We start from the raw sequence: 24,782 nt of genomic DNA, 5'->3' as shown, positions 1-24,782 counted from the left end.
TAATTTATTTATCTAAGGATTTCTCTGTAGTGCTCATCTGCTCAGCAGCTAGTCTGAAGAGACATAATAGGTCTAACACACTGGACATACTAGAGCAAATTGCCTAACCCTGGAGGTGTCTATCCTATATTTGCTGTCTTGGGCTAAAGTCATTCTGGTGCAGGTCCTCAGTTTCCCACCTGTACAGCCGAGAGGACAAACACTTGTCCCCCTGCTCAAAGAGCTTTGTAATCAGCAGTGGGAGAAGTGTTACACCAGCACCAGCAATTCCTGGCCATCTAATCAAGGGCTTCCTCGCTCTTTTTTTGCACCTTTAAAAGCAGCAGGATGGCCTCTTTATCCCAGGGTTTTGCAGTGGCTGTGGAAAAGAACTCTGCACTGTTTCTGAATTATGGGTTTTGAATATGGTCTCCTTGTTTCTGTCCATCTTCTATCAATAAACAGCCTTGAAATGTCTCTCTGCCCCACCCCCCCCCAGCTGGGCTCTACACAAGAGATGGTTAGCCCCAGTTGAACATCTTACCTAAATAACTCATGTTCTTGCCCCCTCCGAGAGCAGCTGGGGAGCCCGAAGCAATGCCACCAAGTAGAGACGTTCCCCCCACATTAACGTCCCTCTCCTTTTCTTCCCTCACAGCTTGAAAGCTGTCCTAATGGGCAAGCCTCAGGACAACACAGTGGACTTGTCGGGCATCCCGCTGACGCTGAAAGACTTGGATCGTGTCACGTCCTACCTCCAGCACAGCTCAGAGCACATCGACACGGTGGAGCTGTGCTTCACGGAGCTGACGGACGACATGCTGCTGCAGCTGCTGCCGGCGCTCTGCGTGCTGCCCCATCTCACCACCCTCTCCCTCAACGGCAACCGGCTCACCAAAGCCATCCTACGGGACCTCACTGAAACCCTGAAGGACCCCAAGAAGTTCCCCAGCGTCACCTGGATTGACCTTGGTAACAACGTGGACATCTTCTCCTTGCCGCAACCCTTCTTAGTCAGCCTAAAGAGACGATGCCCAAAGCAAGGCAACTTGCCAACCATTCTGGAGTTCGGCGAGGGTCAGGTAAGCGATTTGGAGAGCCAAGATGGCCTGGCCGAGAGCCAGGAGGACCTACAAGCTGGACCAGGCAAAACTGACAACATAGGCTTGCAGCAGACGGATAGAACAATCGAGGCTGGGGAGCTCCCCAACTTGGAGCAAGTTGCTGCGACACCGCAGACATGATGTCCGGCTCCGTGGCTCTTGGGTGGGTGTGTTGCATAAGGATGATTTAAAACCGAGACCTCAGCGTTGGAGGTCCTGGCAGAGGGTCAATTCACACAGTGGGATGCTTTGGGAGTCCGGACTGCTGCCTTCCTCCCGTACGATGAATGTCAACTTTTTTCTTTTCAAAGAACACATAAAGGTGATCGTGTTGAATACTTGTATTTTATAAAAGCTGGCCAGGTATTTTTAAACATTAGTGATGTGCTATGCTTTTTAACCTCTCAAAAATGCATCTCCAAGGTGGTGTAATACGAGGCCCTTAGAGGAGCACAAAAGGGGAGGAGAAGGTGCCCAGACTTTGCAGGGAAGGGCTCCCTTTCCTTAGCGCTGGATCTAGCCAGACCCCAGCTGCTCTCTCACACGTGATGGACAGACAGCGGTCACCCCAAAGAGGACTGCTGCTGAGATAAACCGTAAATCCTTTCCAATCCTGGCTTCAGGAGTTGCTGATGAATAGCATATCTGCTGAGATACAACAAAACCCTGATCACACACTAACCAGGGGTGTTTCTCTTAATATTGTCAGCCAGCCCGAAGGGAGAGCTTCGCTTTCCCGGTGCGGAGCTAAATCCCAGCCCGCTGCGTGCCTGGACGCCGTTCTCGCCCTCCAGCCTTACTGAAATCAGGCTGGCACTTGTGCCTGCCCGCTATTTATTCAGATGTAAAATCCAGTTTCCCACCAGCCGCGCTGCTGTAGTAAGTCCAGAGCTTTTAATGCGGTACCTGGAGCTTGCACCAGCAATGCTGGGAGTGCGTATTTGGTCCATTTTAGGGAGTAATCTGCAAAATCAGGAGCTGGGGCTCAGCTCAGGTTGATTGCTGTTGCTGACAAAAGAGACCATAATACTGAAGGTCTATAAAAGAAAATGTAATCCTGGGGTTCATCCCTGTATCACTGCCACTGAGGGCTGGGCGGACACAGCCAGCTGGAGATTTAAAGCCTCAGAAAGGCCGTTGGGTCACTTGGCTGTGTCCATCCCCCGCCACGGACCAGAAGTGCTTTGTTTCTAAAACGTTATTGGTTTGGTTTTGATTTTATTTTATTTTTGATGGAAAATTGGTCACCCCAGAGCAGGAGCGCTGGAACGTGCACTTCGGCTTTTGAACCAGAATTTCATTTGATGCTACACCTGGGGGAGGGCAGGACAGCGTGAAAAATGTCCTCTCCCTTACGTTCAAAGGACCAAACACAACTCCCTTTGCTAAGAGGGAGCCCCTTTCTAGCTGTTCAAAGCCCTTCCCCTGACCAGCTTTACAGCATCGTTTCCCTGGCTCTTAGCAGTAACCCTCTGGCTTTGCTTTTTCTGGGTGCAAACACAGTCAGATGTTTTGGTCATCTCTTTGGCTCTGCTCATATAACATCACTGCACCAGGAAGCTTTTTCCAGAGGCGCTTAACGCTCTCGGTGGTTGTTTCTCCTCCGTATGCAAGTAGATAACTTAGAAGAAACTCTGCTACTCGTTTTAATACATTTGGCAAAGTTCAGTATGATTTGCATGTATCCACGCCTTTTTTTCCTTTTTTTTTTTTTTTAATGCTAACTCTTTCCAACAGGCATGAAAAAAACCTTTGCAGTGAATAAACTGTTCTGTTTGAAATAAAGGAACTATCCGTAATCAAAATAAATGACAATGTTTAATAAAGACCCAGTGTTGAATTTTTCCCCTGCCCAGCGTGAATGCCCAGCTGGCAGCCCAGAGCACCTCAGCAAAAACTACGACCGGAGGAAAAAGCAATGCTAAGCGCTGCAGGTCTGGGTTCTCCAGGGTGCTTAAAAAAAAAGGGTTGCTGTAGCCAGCTGGAGAAATAAATAGCCCAGTTTATGGGCTGGATTCTGCAGGGTGGGCACAAGGTGGACGCAGAAGCATCATAAAAGCATCTGTTACATTTTAAATGTCGCCAGTGTGCAAAACTAATGTGGGAGAAAGGAATACTGAGAATGGCATAGTGCTCCGCAGGGTATTTCTCTCCAGCGTTACAGTCCCAGCGCACTGAAGGAAATGGTTTTTTATTTGCGGCAAGGACTGTCTATACAATGTTTGTTCCGGCACCCAGACCGTGGCGGGGGCTCACACGGGACATGGCAGCCAACAGGCTGGTGAGAGCAGGTTTGTCCTAACTCACAGGAGACCTTCCCTGCAGCGCTTGGGGACTATTTCCACCATCACTACAACTTTAATAAGGTACCTTTAGTAGAGGTATAAATTAAGCAAGATGTGATACACCAGGTTGGCCGGGTCTCAGCTGCATCCCTAACCATCAGCCCATCCTTGGAGGAGGTTGCACTTCTCCCCCTCCCCAGGAGCTACACGCAAGGGTCTCTTTGCCTGGGGCAGGCTGTGGGACGGAGCCTATGGCACATATGTTTTGTTTGTATCGAAAGGTTCACATGCAGCGTGTAGAGCCTGTGCCTGCACCCAGGACAGGCAATGAGACACGGGCAGCAAATCCCCCATTGCTTCTTCATCCACCACACCCACACGTTGCCCTGGTGTGCCAGCAGGACATCCCTCGCGGAGATTTGTTAACTCAACCTATGGGGATTTCATCAAGAGCAAGATTTCTCCTTGCAAAAAAAGAAACTCCAGCAATTTTTTCCATAAGAGGTCAGGCACTGGTTTGCTCAGTACCTCAGTACTGGGCTCCCCTCCTTCCTATGCACAGCTCAGGCCTCCCTGTCTGTTCAAATTATTTAAATCACAAGCTCCTTGCTGGAAGGTTTTTATTTTTTGCTAAGTATTTGCACAAGAGCCAGCTATCCTGGACCTCAGCATCCATCTGGACCCCCCAGTTTGGCCGTGCAAATTTATAGATCAGAGGCACTTTGCATTTAGAGCGCTGCATCATTTATTGATGCTTTGCACGCTCAATTCCCTCACTGACACAAACCACCCAGGAGGTTGCTTCTGCCACATTTCCCCTCCAGCCGAGCTTCCACCTGCTGTGAAACACAATCAATCAACCGGGAGATATTTTGCATTTATCAGGCTCTTTCTGCAAGGGGCTACCAGCAGCCCAACTTTTGGCTGCAGAGAGCTAAAGCAAAGCTCTGTGCCTAATGCTGCCGCAGATTTGCTGCGAATCGGAAGCACCAGCCATTCCCCTCCGCTGTGAAATGCTGCGGTTGGGTCCCTCGCGTGATCATCGGGGGCTGCGCTGCAAAGGGCAAGCCTCCGGAGGAAGACCCCACATCCCTCAGCCCTTCATCCCGTGCAGACGTTGCACCACTTGAGCTAGCTCTGCTCCACTGGTACAGACAGGCTGTGCCAGCATCCCTGTGTCCCACAAGGATTTACCTCCTCTGAGAAAGGGAAATAGCTAGAAAGGACCTTTTATCAATATATTCACGCATGCTGAAGCATGCACCAAATTACTGACTTCTATAGGAAAAGAAAAACACAGCTCTGGTAGAGACTGTTACCCAGTTACAAAACCAAAAGGGCTTTAGCTAATCAGTCTCTTCCTCGCAGTGTGGATTAGATCAATTAGTCATTTATTGCACTCCAAGATGACGATGATCCTGTGAGCTCATAAAAGAGTTGTTTTTTTAAAAGAAAGCAGCATGAGATTGCTTCCCTTCCCAGCCCATCAGCATCAAAACAAGCTTGGAGCCCACTCCATATATAATCAGCATTCCCTGCGCTACACTGGGCTGCTTGTTCTGCTCAGAAGCATTTAAATGGCCCTAGAAGAAGGATTTGAGTACTGAAAATCACTACCGCTAGAATATTAAAGTTGATTGAGGTCATTTTTTGTCAAAGGGGGGAGGAAATGCCTTCCATAAAATAAAAAGTCCATAAAACATCCAAGGCTGGTTTGGTTAGTTATCTCCACCAGCACCACACAGCTCTGCCTGTGCATGAAAAACTAGTCTGTGGGAGAAGATTTATGCCTTCAGCAACAAAAACGTAATTGGAAATCATTCTGCGCAGATTGAAGAGCCCCCACCAAAGGGAATCAAAACAGTAGGCGAGGAATGAGCGAGGCATGACAGGGCTGATGCCACACGCTCCGGAGGGCTCTTTCCTCTCGGAAGAGTTTGCACGAGCCCGGTTTGGGTTTTGAAGGTGATTATTCATTTTAAATGAGGGTTATGTTCCTCGGAGGGGTTGGGACTGCTGGAAGTGTGAGCAGGCAGGAGGGCTGGTGATGGTCACCCCTGAGCACGGGACTGCGCCGGAGAGCAAGCAAGCCCAGAAAGCACTGTTGAGGACATCCAGAAGCTCAAAACCACTTTGACCAAAAGCAGTGTTTGCTGCTCGCCAGTCCTTTGGAGAGCAGCAGGCGACTGCAAACACCTACCCAACACTGCCCAAACACCTACCCAAAACTGTTGTTGAGGAGAGGCAAATAGTGACCCAAGGGACTAAGGGGACACTGGGGGAGGCAGCAGTGGCCGAGCGGGGAGCAGGCTCCCCCAGGCAGTGAAACCACACCGGGTTATCACACTGCGACTGACTTTGCACTCAGGTACAAATGTTTCGGCGCTTTCCCACGGTTCAGCACACCTTGTTTAGCAGTGGGAGAGCAGGAGGCTCCTGAGCTGGTGCAGGGACCACTCATGCCCTCGGAAATGCAAAGAGTCCCATGTTCCATTAACTGGGAGCGCATCGCCAGTAGCTGCTATTGCCAAGGAAACCGATGGACATTATTAGCGGTATTCATGTATTAATGCTTATGAGGAAGGGAAAAAACAACTAACCGCCTCTCCAGTGGAACGTACCTAGGCGAGCAACAGATTTAATCTCTTCCCAACCTCTTTGACAACAGATGTTGTCCTGGAAACATCACGCACTGATCCCAACTCTTCCTTCGCTCCGGGGGCAGTTGAGTTTTTATCTGCCTGGGGGCCGTATTCCACCAGCAGACTATACACAGCGAGGGGAGACAGTCTTTCCAGCTGTATTAAATGTCTTTAGCATTAAATTCTGAAGGACAAACGAGAAACCAGATCCATCACGCACAGTCCTCTGACAGCCACCAACAATGTGAGTCTCACCGTTTTGTACGAGTGGGCCCCATCTTCAAAGAGATGTTCTCAAATGCTCACCAGCCACAACCAAGAGCTGACAACCCTGCAAAACCAGAACCTGCCAGGCTGCGGAGATTCAGCCTTTCCTTCCATGCCTTGGGGCAACAGAGGTCTTCTAAGACAATGAAGCAGAATTAAAAGTTTGATGGGGATCGCTCCCTTCCCTTGCAGCAGCCCATGACCAGCTGGTTGAACACTTCCAAGATACGGGTTTGTACGCAGTCAGGCAGCACATCACGACTGCTACTTATCACACACAGTTAGCCAAAAAATAAGGAATACAATAGGTTTGGGTTCGATGGTGTATTTACACGTGTGGTCAAGGACCGCTCATCCAGGAGGAAAGCAAGGCGAAGAGCAAACACCATCTCCCTGCACCGATTAGAGCCACACTCTCCACTTTGAGCCCAGGGCAATAGCCTGGGCAATGCCACGCCGAGCTACAAACCCCCCAGACTTTATCAGAAACATGAATATCTGCAGCTAGTGACTGCTTGTGGGCAGGAGGGTTCATAGCCAGGAGACGGGCAGAAGAGACAGGGAAATATCAGCGCAGGGCTGGCTGCGAGGCTGCCCACTCATTTCACCCCACTGCAATCCACACTCGGCTTCTACCAGAAAGGCTCCTCCAAATCCCTGCAGGTGCAACCCCTTCCCCACAAGGACCAAGCCCGGGGGGCGTTCGAGGTCCTTCTCCCCAGGGCATACAGCCCAACACATCCTTTGCTCTCATATTCTTCCTCATTTTACTTACACCCATCGCACTCACCTTTAGGACAAATAAGCTTTTTTTTTTTTTCTTCCTCATCTTTCCTGCTCTTTATTCAGAGGAAAAATGGAATACCAGGTACACAGGAGGGTGTCTGGGCAGGGCAGGCAAATGGTTCTGCCTGCACTTGCTAAAGGACTGTGGTTTCCCTGATGCAGCCTCCTCCCTGCCTCAGCAAAACCCAACTTGTGATGTATTTATTTTCATTTACTTCTAAGCTGTAAGGAAAAAAAAAAAATATATATATATTTGCAGGGCTGCAGCACGTGGAGGATTTCCCATGTGATCCCTGGGAACACACAGCACTGCAGGGGAGAACTGAAATAGTAATTAAACTGGAGGGGGTGGTGGGTACAGGCTGGTTTATTTTCTTACATCTGTATTTTGCAGCCTCTGGGTTGTAAAGAAGCAGGTCCGTAGGAAATGGCTGTTTATGGGGAATGGGTGAATGAAAAATAATCACAACTGCTGCAAAAGAAGGTGGGTTTTTGATGTGAAAAACATGTTTTTCAAAGAAGAAAAAGCTGACCTTGTTGAAAACCCAGAGAGCAGCAGGTCGGCTGACTTCTGTTGTTGTTACAAACATTTATTGGAAAATACAGTGTTTGGGGAGCATGAAGAGTGCTTCACAGGGACCCCAAAGGATTTCTGCGCTTGTGATGGTAGATGTCCAGCATGCGCCCTCCGGAGCAGATGCTGCTGTTCCTGGGTGCAGCTGCATCCGAACCCTTGAAGGCAGGAGGTGGCTGAGCTGCCTGGAGCAGAGCTATATCAAAATCTCAATGGAGACCCCAACATCCAAAATTTAGGAATGCTGGGCTGCCATTTTCCTGAGCAGACAGGTCCAGAGGAAAGCCACCAGCCCTACATATGCCCCAGGGCCTCTCCTTCCAAAGTCATGAGTCACGTCACACACAAAATCAGGCCTTTTCCACCTAAAACATAACGGCTGGGGAACGCTTTTGAAGGCTGTGAGCCAGGCCATCACAAAAACTACATGAATACTCTGGCTATTGGGAGGAAAATCAACCCTTGTGAGAGTGCTGCAACTACAGCTGATAAAATAGAAAAGAAACCAGTCGGAGTGAAGAAAGGTGTTTGCAGGATGCAGTTTTCCCAGGGAGAAGGTGACTCTGATGGGATTGCAATGAAGGACACAAAAAGGGATAAGGTTGAGACCTGGGTAATTCTCACCGACAACATCTGGGATTAAAAAACCATCTGCATAAAACCCCAGAAGGCTAAGACTTTCAGCTTCTCCCATGATACCTGAAGCCTGATATTCTTTCCCCTTACTAATAGGAGAAAAAGTCCTGGATAGGGGAATCTTTTGCATTATTTATTGGCAGCTCACACTGGTGTGTTTAACGCTGGTCCTGGAGATAGTGAATAGTCTGCTAGAGCTCAGCTGATAGGGGAAAACGTATATAGCAGCATCTGGAAATGTAGCTAAGTATTATCCCTCAAGGACTACCTGTTTTACATACAAAACACTGCGCAAGCACAGTTAGAAACCAGAGGGGCTTTAGCTCTTGCTGATCAAGGAGCTCTGAACCAAAATTACATTGCAGTTCAGGTGCGTGCAGTTCTCGTTGGAATAATTTTCCTTGGTGGAGTGATAAGGGCGATGCCAAAATACTTCAGGGCTCAGGAAAAAAGTGCCGGATGGCAATGGCAAGTACCAAGCACTGGGGAGGACGAGCCTCCCGCGAGCAGGGATGGATGGATCTGGCCACCCCTTCCAGCCCATCAATTATCTCCTACATTTCAGTCAGCAAATATTCCACCCAGCTGTGAAATTTCCCTTTTACGACAACCACAATCCTTCCCCCCCCGCCCCAAAAAAAAAAAAAAAAAATCACAATTAGATGTATCCTATTGTTTTAGTGCTTATGACAATGCTACAAGTCTTGGCCAGGATCAGGGCTCTCTTGCAGAAGATGCTGTAGAAACATGACAGCCCGTGACCACGGGAGCACAGCATCCTTCCACCACTCACTCAAAGCTCATGACCAGCAAAAGTGACTCCCAAGTGACTTCTTTACATAAAATGCATTTGAAGACCAGTTGTCCTAAACTGTCAGGATTAATACCAGCTTTGGAAGCTGATTTCTCGCAGATTTTTCTATGCAATCCACGTGTCCTGCACTAGTAAGAGCGTCGAGGGAAAGCCTGCAAGGCTCGCTTAGCAGCTCTCAGCCTCCAAGTCTGAAGTTGGCAGATCAGCCTTCTGAGGTCACAGCTAAATTGAGTAGATTTCATTGATTGCGCCATTAATTGCCTGCCCAGCGGAAAGGTGCTGCAGTTAATTTACAACAGATCACTCGTAGGAAGCTTTATTACAGAGAAAGGCAGTAGCAATTGGCCAGGCGGTAGCAACTACTGCTCTTCTGCTACCTCGTGAGATGGTCGAGCTTATAACCAAACCTACAGACCTCCTTTTTCAGGCGTTGCAATAACCAATATCTCCAAGCAACATCGTAAAAAAATGGCAAAAAAGAGCTGTACATCCAAAATATGTGATTTATATTGAGCAGAAGGCTTGCCGGGAATAAAACATGGATGTTAGCTTATTTGTTTGAGCAGCCATAATCACTATACTGGGAAAGAAAGTATTCAATCTACTTTGCTCATACATGCCATTAACAAGTGTTAGCGCAGAATTTGTTTACAAGGATGAACTGCAAGAGCTTTGCTAACCGGAAAGGACGGGAGGAACCCTGGATCCCAAGCTGGCACGGCAGGACAGGTATTTAGGAATACAGTGCCAGCTTCTTAAATGAAAACTGCATAAGCCCGTGGCTCAATTACCCCTGATCGATGGGGAATTGGAGATGCTTTGTCTATACTCCCTTCCGGCAGGTTTGGGCTTGCATTTTCTATTTTCTCTTCTGTAAATGTGCAGAGGAGACAGCTGGTTTTGCCTTTGGCTTAGTTTATGGTTTTACATAAAATTGAAGATCTGATTTAATAGAGTCAGAAAAGATGCAATCTGCTCATGACCACCTTTAATTATCTGTGCAGATTTCTAAATTCATTCCCCAGGTTTTTTGCCTCCTAATAGGTTATTGATTCCATGCCTTCTGTGCCATCTTTCATTCTTTGCTATTTCATTAATTCAATCTGAGGAGAAAAATAAACCTGTGGAGTCTATACAGCATCCTTTGAGAAGGGTTCGCTTAACTGTACCTAGCGGGTTTGGCTGAGCAATCAGTTGCCAGCACGGCTCTTTAGTAACCCCGTTGCACGCTGCATCCCTCCATGAACTGTTAGCGGAAACAAAAATAAGAGTTTGAGGTTTACAAAAAAGAGAAGCACAGGGCCACTGCTTTGTGCTGTACCAAGAAGGGGAGAAAAATCAATATATAACTCACTGAAGACTTGGCCCGTGCATTTATCACTGTTTTATTCTAGGCGAGGCTGCTCTATTCCTGGCTTTCCCCATGGCTCGCTGTGTTACCTGTCAGCCGTGTCCTTCCCCAGGGGAAAGCAGAGCTCCCCTCAGTTTGTGCAAGCCTTTGCAGAGGTGCTCTGTGATTCGGATTTTGCATCGTAAGCAGCAGCCAAAGGCCTCCACCAGCAGCAGGACCACGAGCGATAGCGACAGACGTGCTGAACACAATGTGAAAATCACAGCTACATCATCAGACCTCAAAGCGCCTTATTACAGGCATGCTTGTCCTACAGGTGTAAACTCCTGGAATAGATATTCAGACATGCAGATATATATGGAAAACTACAAGAATTTATATGGAAAACTATGAGATAAAGGAAGGGACATTGGCTGTAACAAATATGGAAAATCCAGCTGCAACACCACGGTAATGAGCCTTCTCTTTCCTCTTTTGGGGCTGTCTCTTGTTTTGCTACTACCTCTAGGTAAGACCTACAATTCCAGCTCGTCTTATAAAAATGAAATATAAGGCAGTAAAGAATCGATCTCTGAGCACCACGCGCATCACACTCTGGTACCTGCTAACCCGGCTCTTACCGAGCTCCTGTGGAATCCTGCACGTAAAGATGCAGGCAAGAAAAATCTCAGAGGTAGACAGATTTTCAAACACACAAAAGGCATCTGCTTCAGACCGTGTGCCTTTACGCGTTGCTTTCCAATAGGAGAACTTCACCATTAGTTTTTTATTTCATCTCCTTCACTGTACACACCTGCTTGTTAAATTATGAATTTAAAGACTAAGTATTTTTCCAACCACTCTGGGGGAAGCTGCACTTTCTTGTAAGCTCAGAGCTCCCCTCCACCACATGCGCTGGGAACAGCTTTGCACTGAGCTGCGGGCTAAAATGCAAAACTTAGGCTTTCTTTGTGCCCCTCACGTGCCTCCCTTTGCCATGAAAACCTGCCAAATATGTTCAGGCTCTTTGCAAGAGATGGAAAGAAAAAGATAATCAGGCAAATTGCAATGGGGAGGTGTTCAAAAGAACAAAGCACCTTCAGCTGCTTGAAAGGGAGAAGTAGAAGAGAGGCTTTGCAAACATGCTTAAAGCCAACTGGGCGATACGCATTTTCCCAAAAACTGGCAAAAGTTACTGTAAAAATCATTCCATTCTTCAGCTGGGGCCAGGGGGAAGAGAAAACCAACAAAGCAGCAGATCAGCTTAAAGCATTGCAACACTCGGGAGACAGGAGCTGTATTTCACTACTGCTCATTTCCAGAGCACAGGTCCAAACCTCAGCTCCCATCAGCAGTATCTCAGGCCCGTTAGGTAAATCGGCGGCCCGGGAAGATGTTTGCAATGCACTAAATGAACCAAATCCCCAGCGTTGCTGGGAGAAAACCCAGCTTCCTATCTCAGAGGTAGTTAAACTCAGTCTTCTGCACGTCTCTCACTGCTGAAACTGTCCTCATTCTAGCTCATTAACCTGAGTGGATACTGCTTCTTTAAGCGATAATACTAATTAGGAAGCGGTAGAAGGCAAGAGCTATTTTCCCCACACCTACGCAACACGCAGTACACAGGCACAATGGAACTGCAGCTTTAATTTAGGTGTTGCTTTTCATATAAACTACATCTTGCAGACCGATCCTAGCAGCTCAGGTTTGCATGTCAGCAAAATAACCCGTCTGATGGGCAAAGTCTGCTGCAACTCCGCGTGTGCCAAGGAAGCCTCATTTAAAAGTTAGTCCCACACAAATTCAGCACAGCTCCCACGAAAGGAGTTAAACCAGCATTCTCTGATGATAATTCCCAAGCAAGAGTTAAGCAATTGGTAATACCTGACAGGAAATACGCAATTTCTGAAGCAATGCCACATACTCACAACAAAACATTGCCTGTGCTGTACAACTCTTACATATTTAAGTTTCTAGAGGTCTCTGTTATCTGGCCCTTATTCTAATCTGTGTCTTCTTCCAAATCATCCGTTTCTTTTCCCTTTCCCTCCTAACCCACCAAATCTTCTTCTAAAGCAACAGACTCGGCCTCCTCGTGAAATCCCTCTGTGCACCAGGACCAGTATTTTCCCATGACCACCAATTATTTCCTTCTCCCTCCTTAATTTCTAGGAAACTCTGAAGGGTGTGATTAGACAGAGTCTTCTCTGCAAAATCATAATTATTCCTACCTGCTTTAATTTCCTCTTTAATAGATGTAGGTACCTCTTCTTCGTCTTGCAGGTGTGACCTTCTGCCTGCTAGTCTACAACTTCAAAGGCTTCTTGCTTATTCATAGATCAAAACCGCAACTTTTCCTCCTCACCTACCTCCAAAACCACCCAGCACTGTCCAGAAGTTTGCTGTTTCATCCTTGGAGTTTGCCACTTGCCACCCTGCAAACAGCAAGAGAAATTAGATTGAGTAGTATTATTTTTATAAAGTATTGGATTCTGCTAAGGGATGAAAGAAAGAAAGAAAAAGAAATCCCCAAATCCTTGCCCTGTGCCTGAGCTATCGGGGGAGCACAAAATGGGGTTGGATGTTTAAAATGAAATGGAGGTAAACAGCCTCACCTGGGGCCCCTAACAAGCACCAGCTATTTAATCACTAAGGGTCAGCAGATGTCCTGACCTCCAGCCAAGCCCTTGCACCAGGCTGCCAGCAGCCTCCAGGCTTTTAATGAGATTATTTGAGCTCTAACATTGTTCAACACAGATTGGGCCACCCCTTCTTGTAGTGACCTGCAGGGCTTGCTTTTTAACAGGTGATCAGATTATCAGGGGCTGTAGGGGGGAAAAAGGGAAATTGCCAGACTGACTGGATGCAATTTTAATGCCTCAGATCAGGAATAAGACCTGCATGTGAAGGATGAACCTACGGGCTTTGGTGAAAAAGTCTCTGCTGCATCTGACAGTTTAAATCTTATTTTGTAGTTACAGTTGTGCACAAATATCCTCCCTGAACTGACCAAAAATCCGCACTCACAGTGACTGGGCTCCTCAACATGCTCTCCAGAGGTGCTAAGGAGAGAAAAAGCTTCCCCAAGTACCGTATAGCTTTACTGCCACTTTCTGCTTTCTTTTTATCCATTTCCTCTAACTTCCACAGTCTCCAATTTCCTCCATGTACTTCACACATCTTTTGCAGCATCCCATCCGCAAACCTGATGACCTTAACCTGCTGCTCCCTTGGTGAGAGGAGTTCCCCTGGCAGCGGAGCTGCCTTCTCCACCTCCCTCTGTACCAAAACTCTCTCCAAAGATGCAAGCTAATGAGTTTTCACACAACCCCTAGAGAAACCGACACCCAAAACCTCACCAAGAGCCACCCAGAGCAGGGGCAGCCATCAGACCAGAGCTGCCCCTTCATCCATGTAACCAGCTCCGGGTATCGCATCAGTTCTTCAAACAATTTTGGTGTCATTGCTGTTACTTCAGTCCCGCTCTCCTCCCTAAAACCCTTCTTTTCTTTAGCCTCTGAGCTGCTGATACGCTGCCAAGTGACACAGCGTTGCTGTCATCTCCAAAGACCTTTTTGAAGCTTAAAAGCAGTAGCTTTGAAATACCTGCTCCTTGATGTGGTCTCCCCTTTTGGACTACCAAACAACCTGGCGCTGACACAAAAAGCTTTATATTGCCTCCTGCAAACACAGAGCATCTTCTTCCCCCAGTACAGAAGCGTGCGGGCTGGTTTAGAGACAACTGGATACATATTAAATCAAATTCAAAGCGCGCGTACCCTGGTACGGCGTCTTCCCGTCACCTTCTGAAATCACCATGCATTTCAAAGCTCCCAGTTCGCACCTTGCTTTGAAACAATTCTCATCATCTTCACAGCAGGTACCCTACGTATTGCACGTCCCGAGGAGCACTCGACACAAAGATTTTATTATTTACTGCTACAGTTGAAGGTAATAAATATCTGACTTGACACAGTTAAGTAAAATCGCTTTATCCAACCACTGACCAAATTGGCCTTCCCCTTCCTCACCCACCCCAGCAAGGCTCTGATCTCCCGTTCCTTCATCCGTAACGAGATAATACGGCTTCACAGGAACGCTGGCAGACCATTTCAAAATTATCTGACGGAAGCACCAGAGATGGAAAACATTATATCAGGCGTTTCATCTGCTGTTGTTGTGGGCCACATTAAACAACTGGACGTACTCATAGATCACCTGAACACTAGTACTGCATTTGCTGTCAGATAAGGGCTCCGATAACCAAATTACTATAGGAAGGATTGGATACAACTAGTATCTTGACCCAGGTGTTATTAATAAAGTTTAAGCAGTTCAGGAAAATTTATTATCTGGGTGATAAGCTTAGACTTGGCTAGGAAGTTTGTCACTGAATGTGCTACCAAACCTCAAACCTGTTCCGCTGTTCGGTTAATAACGGCACCCGACACAAAGAAATCATCAAATGCAGTTAGCACGTGTACAGAATATGAGAAAAAAAGACAACCAAACCTGAAGAAACTATCCTTCTACATGAGGAAAAGGACAAGCAGGAAATCATTCAAAAATCTAGAAAATAAATTAAAATGATAAAAAATCCCAAAGAAAGCCCATCAGAAAGCCATAAGCAGCTTTAGAAATATGGATCATTATTTCATGTTTAGAGAGTTCATGTTGCAGCTGTGCTATGCAATTATTTTACCACAAATCATTACAAATAAAAACCCTGTTATTAAAAAAAAAAATGCAAGTATTGACTTGCAAAAAACTAACAGGAGCCTAACAAAAAAAAAAAAGCGCACATGCAGGAAAGGTCTTAATTATTGGAGATGAAACTTTTAACATTTCAAGTTGATTAAAACAGCAGGGATTTCCAATTCAGTCTCCATCCTGTAAATGATTTTCTCATTTGTATTTTGCTCAGGTTTTACAGTCCCACGCGCAGGTGCTGGGCTGCGAGGTGTTTATTGACTTCAGCTCAGCTGAAGCTCAACACCCACCACCAAGGAGGCACAGCAGGGCTTTGCTGCCTGAGCCCCAGGCTTCAGCAAGCCACCGGGCTCGCAAATCCTGAGGCTGCACGCCTCAGAGGTAACGAAGGGCAAGTCATTCTCCACATAGGATTTTTATCTTTACTAAAGAAAACTAAGTTCTAACTCCTTTGGCTCCTCATCACACTGTTTATTTGTGCATGTGTCACTGCTGTCTGCTTAGACCAGAAATGTTTTGGGGCTGGGATCATTGATGCAACGGGTTTGCACGCTGTCAGCAGCCTTTGCTGGCCCTACACTAAGAAACATTATTAACAGCCAATTAAAGGGTGACATTTTCACTGTGCGGGGAATTCTCTGCATGAGAGAAATGAAAAGTTGCAAATCTTATTAACCAACCAAGAAGGAACAAGCAGTAAAAGCAAAACAAGTGTCTTCCAAGGTTGCAAAATCTCTATAATAAACGCTCTGAACTTGATCACTGCACCATCTTGTGGGCTCGAGCGTCAGGTGGTAAAACCAGGCAAATGTTATTCTCCCTTGTCCTGAATTAGAGCACCGGAACACCAAACGCTTACTGTTTTTTAAGTATGTCCTTCTTGCATGCTCTAAATCAAGTGCCACTTGTTAAATTCTTACAGTTTTGAGCAGAGAGGTTTGTAACATTTGGGCTAAAATTGATTTTAAGCATAAAATTGAGACACTAAATTACATGAACTGACAAAATAAGGTGTGTTTGTCCTACCAGACCACTAAATGATGTGTTGACCTTGTCCTTTACAGGAACACGTGCAATTCGATAAAGCTTTGGCAGCACCAAGTCCATCAGGCGCTAGGAACATTGCTGAGCCTGAGAAAAGCCAAACAGCCCCCAGCTATTTTGAACCTTCAGTCTTTGCTGAGAGCAACTCCGAGTCACTGCCTGTAGCATCTGAGAAATTATAACAGACAAAGCATTTGCTAATGTGGCAGATGGAAGAAAACAAACCCATAAATTTCCTTTGCACAACACTAATATCATCTTAGTAGAACATGCATCAACTCCTTTAACAGTGCCTGGCATCCCTTCCACTAATTTGAAATGAGGGAGAGAAGAGTTGAAAAATTAACTGCTCTTCCATCTGCCTTCAAGAGAAAAGGAGCAAAGCTTCACAATTCAGGACCTATTTCATTCTGCAAAGGCAAAATACGCAGTTTATCCCTTCTTCCCTTCTCATTGGGTGGATATAGCCGGCTAACATTGATTCCACTGAAACAGCAGCTACCAAGCCAACACAAAACACATCTTTAGATTTTAGTTAATAGCTGGGCTATATTAATTATAGTAATTTATGAGTTTGCATGAGTGATTATTTTGATGTTGATGTAGATACAATTGCTTTATAATACTAATCAAGAAATAATGATGATAACCAGCATTTATATGAAATGTGAAGCTTGTGATTTACCAAAAGGGAACAGAGTACTCGCAAGGCAGCCATTTCCCCATATTAACCTCTCCTCCCAATGACACGAGCCACATCGCACTTGATTTCCTGTCTTTCATCATTTTCATGCAACATCGGAAAGGAGGGATGAAACCAGCGCACCTTCCCTGGCACAAGCAAGCAAACCCTTTGTATGATGTCCATTCTAATTCTTTCTACCTCAAACGTGACGTGCGCTGAGCTGCCTGCAGTTTGTGACTCTTTCCATAGTTGCACGACAAATTCCCTGAGCAGATTACAGGTCAGTCCCATCCGATCTTGTCTGGTGCCCTATATAAAAAGGAGCCCAAGGATTTGAGCCTGGTTGCCACTAACTGCACGTTCACCTCACAGAAGTGATTTCTGCAGTTGGCATCCTCTTCTCCATCTCAGCACAGAAGGAAAGGAGCAAACGGGAAGACCATTACGCACCCAGAGCAGCCACTCTCCATCAGGTCAGCAGTCGCAGCACGTATTTTGTGGATAACATGCAATCACTGTGTTTTCTCTCACAAATGAATTACTACATGACATTGCCATCTCTCTTATTGCTAAAAACTGGCACTCAGCCATTCTTAGCTTCACTGCATACTTTTTTCTCTTTCTGCTTTAATCCTTTCATCTATTTTAGATTTATCTGTGGTTGTTGGCTGTTGTCAAGTGCCAGCTGTTCCCTTAAGTGCCTGCCAACTGTTCCCTTCAACCTTTAGAAAACCCAAAATAATTGTATTTTAAAAATCAGGATTTTTTTTTTCTGTTGCTTGTTCCCCAACACTGGAAAGTTGATGTGCTCTAAATGTAATCAAAACAGAATGATTTTATTTTCCCTCCCCCCAAGCACTGTAAGATAAACAGTAGGATTATCTATCCTCCCTATTTAAGATCACAGTAATATATTACAATTAGGACACAAGGCACCATATTCTAATAGGAATAACACTTTCCCATTCATTCACTGAACAAAAACCAGCCTGATAAAAGGATCTCTGCTGAGGAACTTTGGTTTTGATGAAAACAATAAACAAGTAATAATAAAGTGAAATTCATGAATAGTTAACTGTAATAGATACCACCAACTTGTAACCTCAATAAACCCAGACAAACTGTTTTCTGTTTACAGAAGTATTCCCAGATCAACTCTTCTCTATTGTAATGAGAATTCTGATACATACTAGAATGAACAATTACAAAACCAAGTTGCAGCAAACCTATCTTCAGCAAATTAAACAGCACATTAAACAGTCAAGCAAAAATTTGCTGAGTTGTTTCTGTTCACTGCAGGCATGTGACTACGCTTACTTCCATTATCATTAATGGTGTACAGAATCTAATTTAAAAAAAAAAAAATCCCTTGTGCTCTTTCTGAAACCTTTAAAACCATTTTTATTTCCAGTGCAGACCATATCAGCTAAGAAATGTCTTCTGTCAACATGTTCCAATACAAAAGCTCTTAAAAATCAGGCAAAAATAATTTTCATTACACACTTGGAACAGAATGTAACTCTACTTTAAAATTTTAATTAAAATAAACATTGGAGCAACCTGTTCTTCATACTGCTCAAATACATAGTCAGATCAAAAGAAACGAATTAGTTCCAAACAGTTTTGCATGCTCCATTACCCAGGTTGAATGTTTATATTAAACCCTGCATGTATCACAGCGATGTTGAGAGGAAAAATCCAGATTAATTTACCTGTACATTATGGTATCAGCCACTCTACTGATTTCTGACATTTCTCTGAAAAATGGTAAACATGTTCTTCCCTGATTAAAGTATGTAACTCTGACTTTCAATGAAATCCTGCATTTCATACCATTTACACCCCAGTTCCACAGCCAGCAGACAGCATGGCTCACCAGCACTTGCAGGGACAGGGACACTGGCCCGAGATGCCAGATGGGTAGCAAGAAGCCATAGCATCTTTTTTTTTTTGGGGGTGGGGAGGGTAATCAGGAGGTAAAACAGTCAAAAACACAGATTCAGGTCTTTACCTAAACTACACAGGGAAGTGCAGTCATAGTCCCTGAAGTCTCACCTGTTACCCAGGACTGGAACAACATTTATGTTCTGCTTTTTCCCTTGTCTCCCCATCATGACAACAAGCAAGCTCGCACTGCAACACTGGTTTTAATTACTAGGGACACCCCTGGATAAAGTTGTCTCCTGCTTTTTATTTTATGGCAACAAAGAACTGTTCACCTAAATTACTAGAGTAAAAATGTTACTAATCACATAAAGTACCACTTCTGATTTTTTTGTTGGCTGTCCTAGCCACACCCTTCCAGCACAATTTCCAAGTGGGTAAGAGTTTCATCACTTTTAGAAGCAATACCATAATAGCTTCTACTTGTGAGCTGTAGTTAACGTTACTTCAATTCTTTTTGGCACAGAATGAGCATACACTCAAGAAATTAGCTTACTAATGAAGTTTACCTTTTTCAAAAAGCACATGAAAGCAGACTGAACTAAAATCTTTCACTTGGTGACACCAAGTGGGGAAAATGATCAGCAACATCTGCATTAAGTCTGTCTCAGTGGACACACTCAAATCACGCTAGGTTTGATGACACATTCCACACCTCCTGTAAATACAAAAGGAGCACTGAAGCATTACAGCCTGCCAGTTATACTGACATAATTAATCTAATTGGAGAGTTTCAGCCCCAGATGCTGGGTTTTTTCCCTTATTTAAGCACCTTCACTTGAAGTCCCCAAGATTCCCCCAAACCCATTTAACTTCTATTTATCAACCGCCATTGTAGACCAATCTTAGAATGAGTCATTCTCACAAAAGCAGCCTTTTTTACTCTTACTAGCAACACTGAGGAATGCTGACAAGTTGCAGAGTACAAGTCTCTTTTCCCTTTCTTCACATCTGGCAAGTAATTTTAGATCTGCACATTTGGACCATTATTTAGAAGAGATGCAGAACACTGGCTAGAATGCTATTGCTGCAGGAATAGATTCTGCTTCCTGTGTAGCGGACTTTAAAAAAGGTTGAGGCCACAATAATGAAGAAATAGCCAACCTGGAACAAGCTACAGAAATAGTTGCATTTGCTCTTCTTGCTGTCAGGGGTATTTAAGGCCTAATCTCTCCAGTAATTACAACAGCAGTATTAGTATCACTTGTTTAAACTGTTTAAAGCCAGTAAATTACCAAACAGCAGACAGAATGCTTACACAACTAAACCCCATTTACATTATCTGCAGTAATTATACTGCAACATGTATACATCTACTTTATCATATTATAGTAAATTATAGGAGTGCTCACAGCATGTTTATTAAAAATGTGTTGCATAATGGCAACTCATTCCTCAATGCAGTAAAATGACAAAATCAGACCCTGTTGTTTTTTTTAAAGAGATTTTTAATATATGTGTAATGAAAACGGTGTAACTGTTACCATTTCTTAACATCTTAGGGCCGGAAAAATACAGAGTCTTTACAGTAAAAACACTAGTTGCCAAGCTCACGCACATGTTTTATTCCATTCCTTCTTCCTCAGACAAGATGTTTTCAGCATAAACACCTGTAATACAACAGCATGGATAAGTTAACCATTCAAACACCAATTATTAACCCATTTGTTATCAGAAGAGATATCATCAGATAAACCTTTGCTCACCACCAGTCAATCTGCCGGTAATTCCAGCAAATTTTGGTTAGTTTCATCATATGATATCTTTCAGTAAACTCATACATTTCTAGCAGAAGACCTGTATCTCCTTTACTCTACAGTGCTGTCAGCAAAACTAGTGCAGAAGACAGCTGCTCTTATACATTTAGCGCACGTATTTTAGTCTAATAAAGTATTTTTTGGCCTAGAACTTTATTAATTATACTTTTAGAGCTAAGAAAATACAGAAACAGAAACACAGCCAATGAGAATCTTGTCAACTAGGTAATGTTTCCGAGACTGTAGCCAAAATCCATCATGTTAAACTAACAGCACACCAAATATTAAACTCACCCAGAAGAATCTCCTGCTCTTGCTGCCTCACTGCCTTCCACAGGACTTGTGAAGAGCTGTTAACATCAATTGGTAAACATTAGTAACAATTAGCACGACAGCAGAGACCTGCAAGCTCTACCTAAATACAGAGATACCAGGAAATAAGTATCAGGCTTTAAATTCTGAGAAAGAGAGGAGGGAAAGCAGATTGATTCAAGATACAAACCAACGAAATATGCTTCTCAAGTTTCTGGCAGCCTATAAACCTCATTCTCAACTAGGATTCCACTTGGCATAAAGCTCTACATGGTCCAGTGGAATTCATCACTTACCTTCACATTCAGGCCATCTCCAAAGCACGACCTGCTCCCAGTCCTAATTGTGTCACATTTAGCTGGAAAGACCAGGCTCTGCAGATAAAGTGAGACAGATTGACACGAAGCTATGTTAGATATTACAAGAGCACTTTTCCACAGAAAGCAAGTATAAATAAAAGTTGCCTGATTAGTTCTAGAGGACAAACTTCTAGAACTCAAACTCTTCGTGCACATAGCTGTATTTCAGACAAATGAGAAGGTTATCGTCAGTTCTCGCATCTGACGGCACTTCCTATTCAGGGTTATCATCATCAACAGCCAACAACTTTTGTATTCGATTACTTAAACCACAGGAATTGTTTCACCTTGAACCAACAATTGTACGTTTTCCCCTTTGTTTATAAAAGGCATTAGTTCCGTTAACTTAATGTTACATAAAATTAGCTTTAATGATTTTTTATTTAACTTGCTTTAAGATATAATTGTTACAGGTTATTTTTGACTAACAGTCCCATATTTAAACGCTTTACATCATTAGCATGCAAGTAAAGGCCTGGAACTTTCTTAACAACTTTGCACATCTTAGTACAAAATAAACTGTAACTTACTCTTTACTTCAAGACATCTTTCTGCTGTAGGAATAAAAGCAAAAGAAGTGTTACTAGAATACTCTTCAGCAGTAATTTTAGAAAACTATAAAGTAGGTTTATCCAGGAAAAACAAACCCAAAACCATAAAACCCCCATGAAAACCAGACCCTCACCACCAAGAGTCTGCTTATAAATCTACCCGTATTTCTGTTGATAATGTCAATCACCAAAATACTTGTATCAGGCAGCTTTTAGTAGTCAACAATCCTCTCTAAACTGCTTTTAATCAGGAAACTTAGAAATCTCCCTTACGCAGCTTGCTAGACCGCACTTATCTTAAAGGCAATTTTAAACTGAAATTCCACACACCACCAATTCTAAGATTGTAACACTCAATTCCACAGAAAGGGTCTGGCACATGAGACAGCCAAAGAAAAGTGACCTAGTTGCTAAAAACAGCGCCACAGAAATAAAAATCCATAGAAGGCATGCGAATGCCAAGCACTAACCGTACGGTCTCACCTCCGCGGCCCTCACGGCCCTCTGCACTTGACAGGACTCTGCCCAGCAGCAGGCGAGGCTGCGAGCGGCAAGGGACGAGCCTGCAAGCAGCCAGGAGGCTCATGAGGAGGAGGAAGGCACCGAGTGAGGACAGGCTTCAGCCTCCCAAGCCTTTCACCGCAAGCTCCACGAGCCAGCCGAAGGCAGCACCACCACCCCGACTGCCTCCCAACCCAACCCAACCCAGCCCCTTTTGAACTTACCGGGGAGCCGTTTCAGCAGCTCCGGTGTCCGGCCCCGGTGTCGCCTCCATGGCCGGCCTGCAGGGACAAGGGGAGTCAGGCGCCACGCGCTAGGAGGCCACGCCCCTCCCCTGCGCGCGGCGCTCGGGCCACACGTTACCCCCAACGCGGCCCGTTCTCTCTCAGATCACACACACACACCCCCCCCACCCCCCCGTTTCGCTCCCTCGAATGGTCGGGCCCAACCCGAGCGGCCCTAACGACGGGGAGGCACGACGGACGCCACCACTGCCGCGGGAGGGGGAACGGGACGGACACTACGACTCTCCTCAGCTCCGCGGCAGAAAGGTCCCCGCTAAAAGAGACGGGCACCTCGCTCTGCAAGCCAGGCCTCCGCCTGCCCCTGCCCGCCTTCCACGACGCCCAACCGCCCCGTCCCCGCTCCGCGAACACCGCCTCACCCGCTGCAAGCACGCAGGACGAAAGGGCGCAAAGTACCGCGGCGGCCGGTTATAAAGGCTTGGGACGTACCACCCCGCGGCGGGGGAGCGGCCCGTACCACTGCTTCCGCACGGCGGGGGGGGGGGGGCGGAAGCGTCCTTGTCCTGCAGCGCGGCCCGGGAAGCAGTCGCGCCTTCGGGCTTCTCTCCGCCTCGCCGGGCGGCAGGACGCCGGGTTTAGGCACCCAGCTACTCGGCTGAAAGCGGGAACGTGGGTTCATTACGACGGGGCTGGGACAGGCTACACCTCGAAGCAGAGACCCGCATCTTGCCCCCAGGAAGGCACAAGCCCCACTCAGGGCAGCCCCAGGCCCTTCACCAAGACAAGGTGCAGCTCTGGCCTTTGGTACCGGTGTCCCAGCAAAAGTGGGTAGGTTACAGCGACTTCAGATTCAGACCGCTTTTATTTGGAATAGAACAGCTGTTTAAATAAAAGTTGCATTATTTTCACATTATAATGTCATGTCTTGCATTGAAAATGAGGGGATGTTCTTGCTTTCCTTTTCCCTGTTAAACACATCAGCCATCATCATAAAAAAAGAAAAAAAGCCATCACTTTCAAGTCTCTCCATCACAGCCACCCGTTCAGTCTGTCTGAGGACAGCTGCAGGCACGGAGCCCATAGCCCCCCACGACGATTTCTTTTGCACAATGTAGGTCACCTTTTTAAAACAGCAAAAGTTTCCTAGAAGGACAAGTGTGCTCCTATAACGAGTCACCTAAAATTCAGAACCATTTTTTCCTCCGAGGCACAGATCCTCCAGCAAAAGCCAAAGCCGAACTTCTCCTCCTTACAATTTTCAACATAAATTCATTTTACTAAAATACATAGTGTTGCACTTCTCACAACATTAATTTCTGCATCAAGTTCCTGAAGGTTTTAGTATCTGGGAGTTCAGTGAAAGATCAAGAACACATTAACAAAAAGCAAAGCAGCTGACCACAAAGAGAAGGGACTTAGAACAAAATTCTCTAAGCAATCTCTCTCTAGGTCAAACATTTAAGTTAACCACGTTGAGGAAAAAGCACTCACTAAAGATTAAGCGCTCATTTTTACTTATCAAAAGCCAGCAGTTCATGTTCAGGTAACTAAGGAAGACCAAAGCCAGAATTCCTGATCCCCGAAAACGCTTTTCAAGGCTTCTCTTTACATCATTAAAAAGCTAAACCAGGCAAACACTCAATTACAAAAAAATATCTCTATAGGTCCCTTCAACACCAAACCTCTATTTTTCTTGCAGCTAAGCTACCATGGTGTCATTAACACACATAACCCTCCCCCCCAAACCATAACCACGACGGACCCAACTAAGGCAGAGGCATTTGTATGGCATATTTCTGACTAACTACCTGAAAGACAGAACCAGTCTTAATGGCTCCTCTTCATCAAATGCCAGCCTTTGCCTACATCGCTTTTCTTGATTTCACACATGCATTAGTTCAGATTTTTAGTAATCAGTTGAAGAGATTCTCTATTCCCATTCTGCCCTTCAAACCAGTTAAGTCTGTCCTTCACCAGGCTCAAGTTATGAGTATTTCCATGGAAAAACAGTTACCAGCAGATCACAACTGGTTGCTGAGCTTAAAAAACACGCAAAGGTTCACAACAATGCAGAAACCTATCTTCATGGACCAGGGGCATGATTCGTATCTACCATCTCCTTTCAGGAAAAGGAAAGGTCATAATGGATTCAAAGCAGTAATACAACACAAAGGTTTACTGGCAAAAAGACACTGGTTAAATAAATTTTATCAGAATCTTGAGAAATGGGTGTAGTATGGGTATGATTCTATCTGAAA

The 24,782-nt window shown here is 45.2% G+C and overlaps 1 protein-coding gene and 2 non-coding genes across 3 annotated transcripts in view; 1 reads left to right on the top strand and 2 right to left on the bottom strand.

The window, feature by feature from the left end:
• The window catches only part of LRRC75A (leucine rich repeat containing 75A), a 94,331-nt gene extending 91,440 nt beyond the window's left edge, over positions 1-2,891 (top strand). Inside the window, exon 4 of the mRNA XM_054847803.1 lies at positions 638-2,891. Within this exon, the coding sequence (XP_054703778.1) occupies positions 638-1,223 (586 nt within the window). The 3' untranslated portion in view covers positions 1,224-2,891. The remainder of the gene's footprint in view (positions 1-637) is intronic.
• A 17,592-nt stretch (positions 2,892-20,483) lies between these two features.
• LOC129215312 (small nucleolar RNA SNORD65) lies at positions 20,484-20,557 on the bottom strand. The gene has a single exon (XR_008579953.1). It is a non-coding gene; the product is annotated as a small nucleolar RNA SNORD65 (small nucleolar RNA).
• Positions 20,558-21,390: 833 nt separating this feature from the next.
• On the bottom strand, positions 21,391-21,465 carry LOC129215308 (small nucleolar RNA SNORD49). The gene has a single exon (XR_008579949.1). It is a non-coding gene; the product is annotated as a small nucleolar RNA SNORD49 (small nucleolar RNA).
• Between the last annotated feature and the right edge of the window lie 3,317 nt (positions 21,466-24,782).

This window comes from Grus americana, chromosome 19 (assembly GCF_028858705.1).
Source record: "Grus americana isolate bGruAme1 chromosome 19, bGruAme1.mat, whole genome shotgun sequence".
NCBI lineage: Eukaryota > Metazoa > Chordata > Aves > Gruiformes > Gruidae > Grus > Grus americana.
This window is presented reverse-complemented; position numbering and strand designations above follow the sequence as displayed.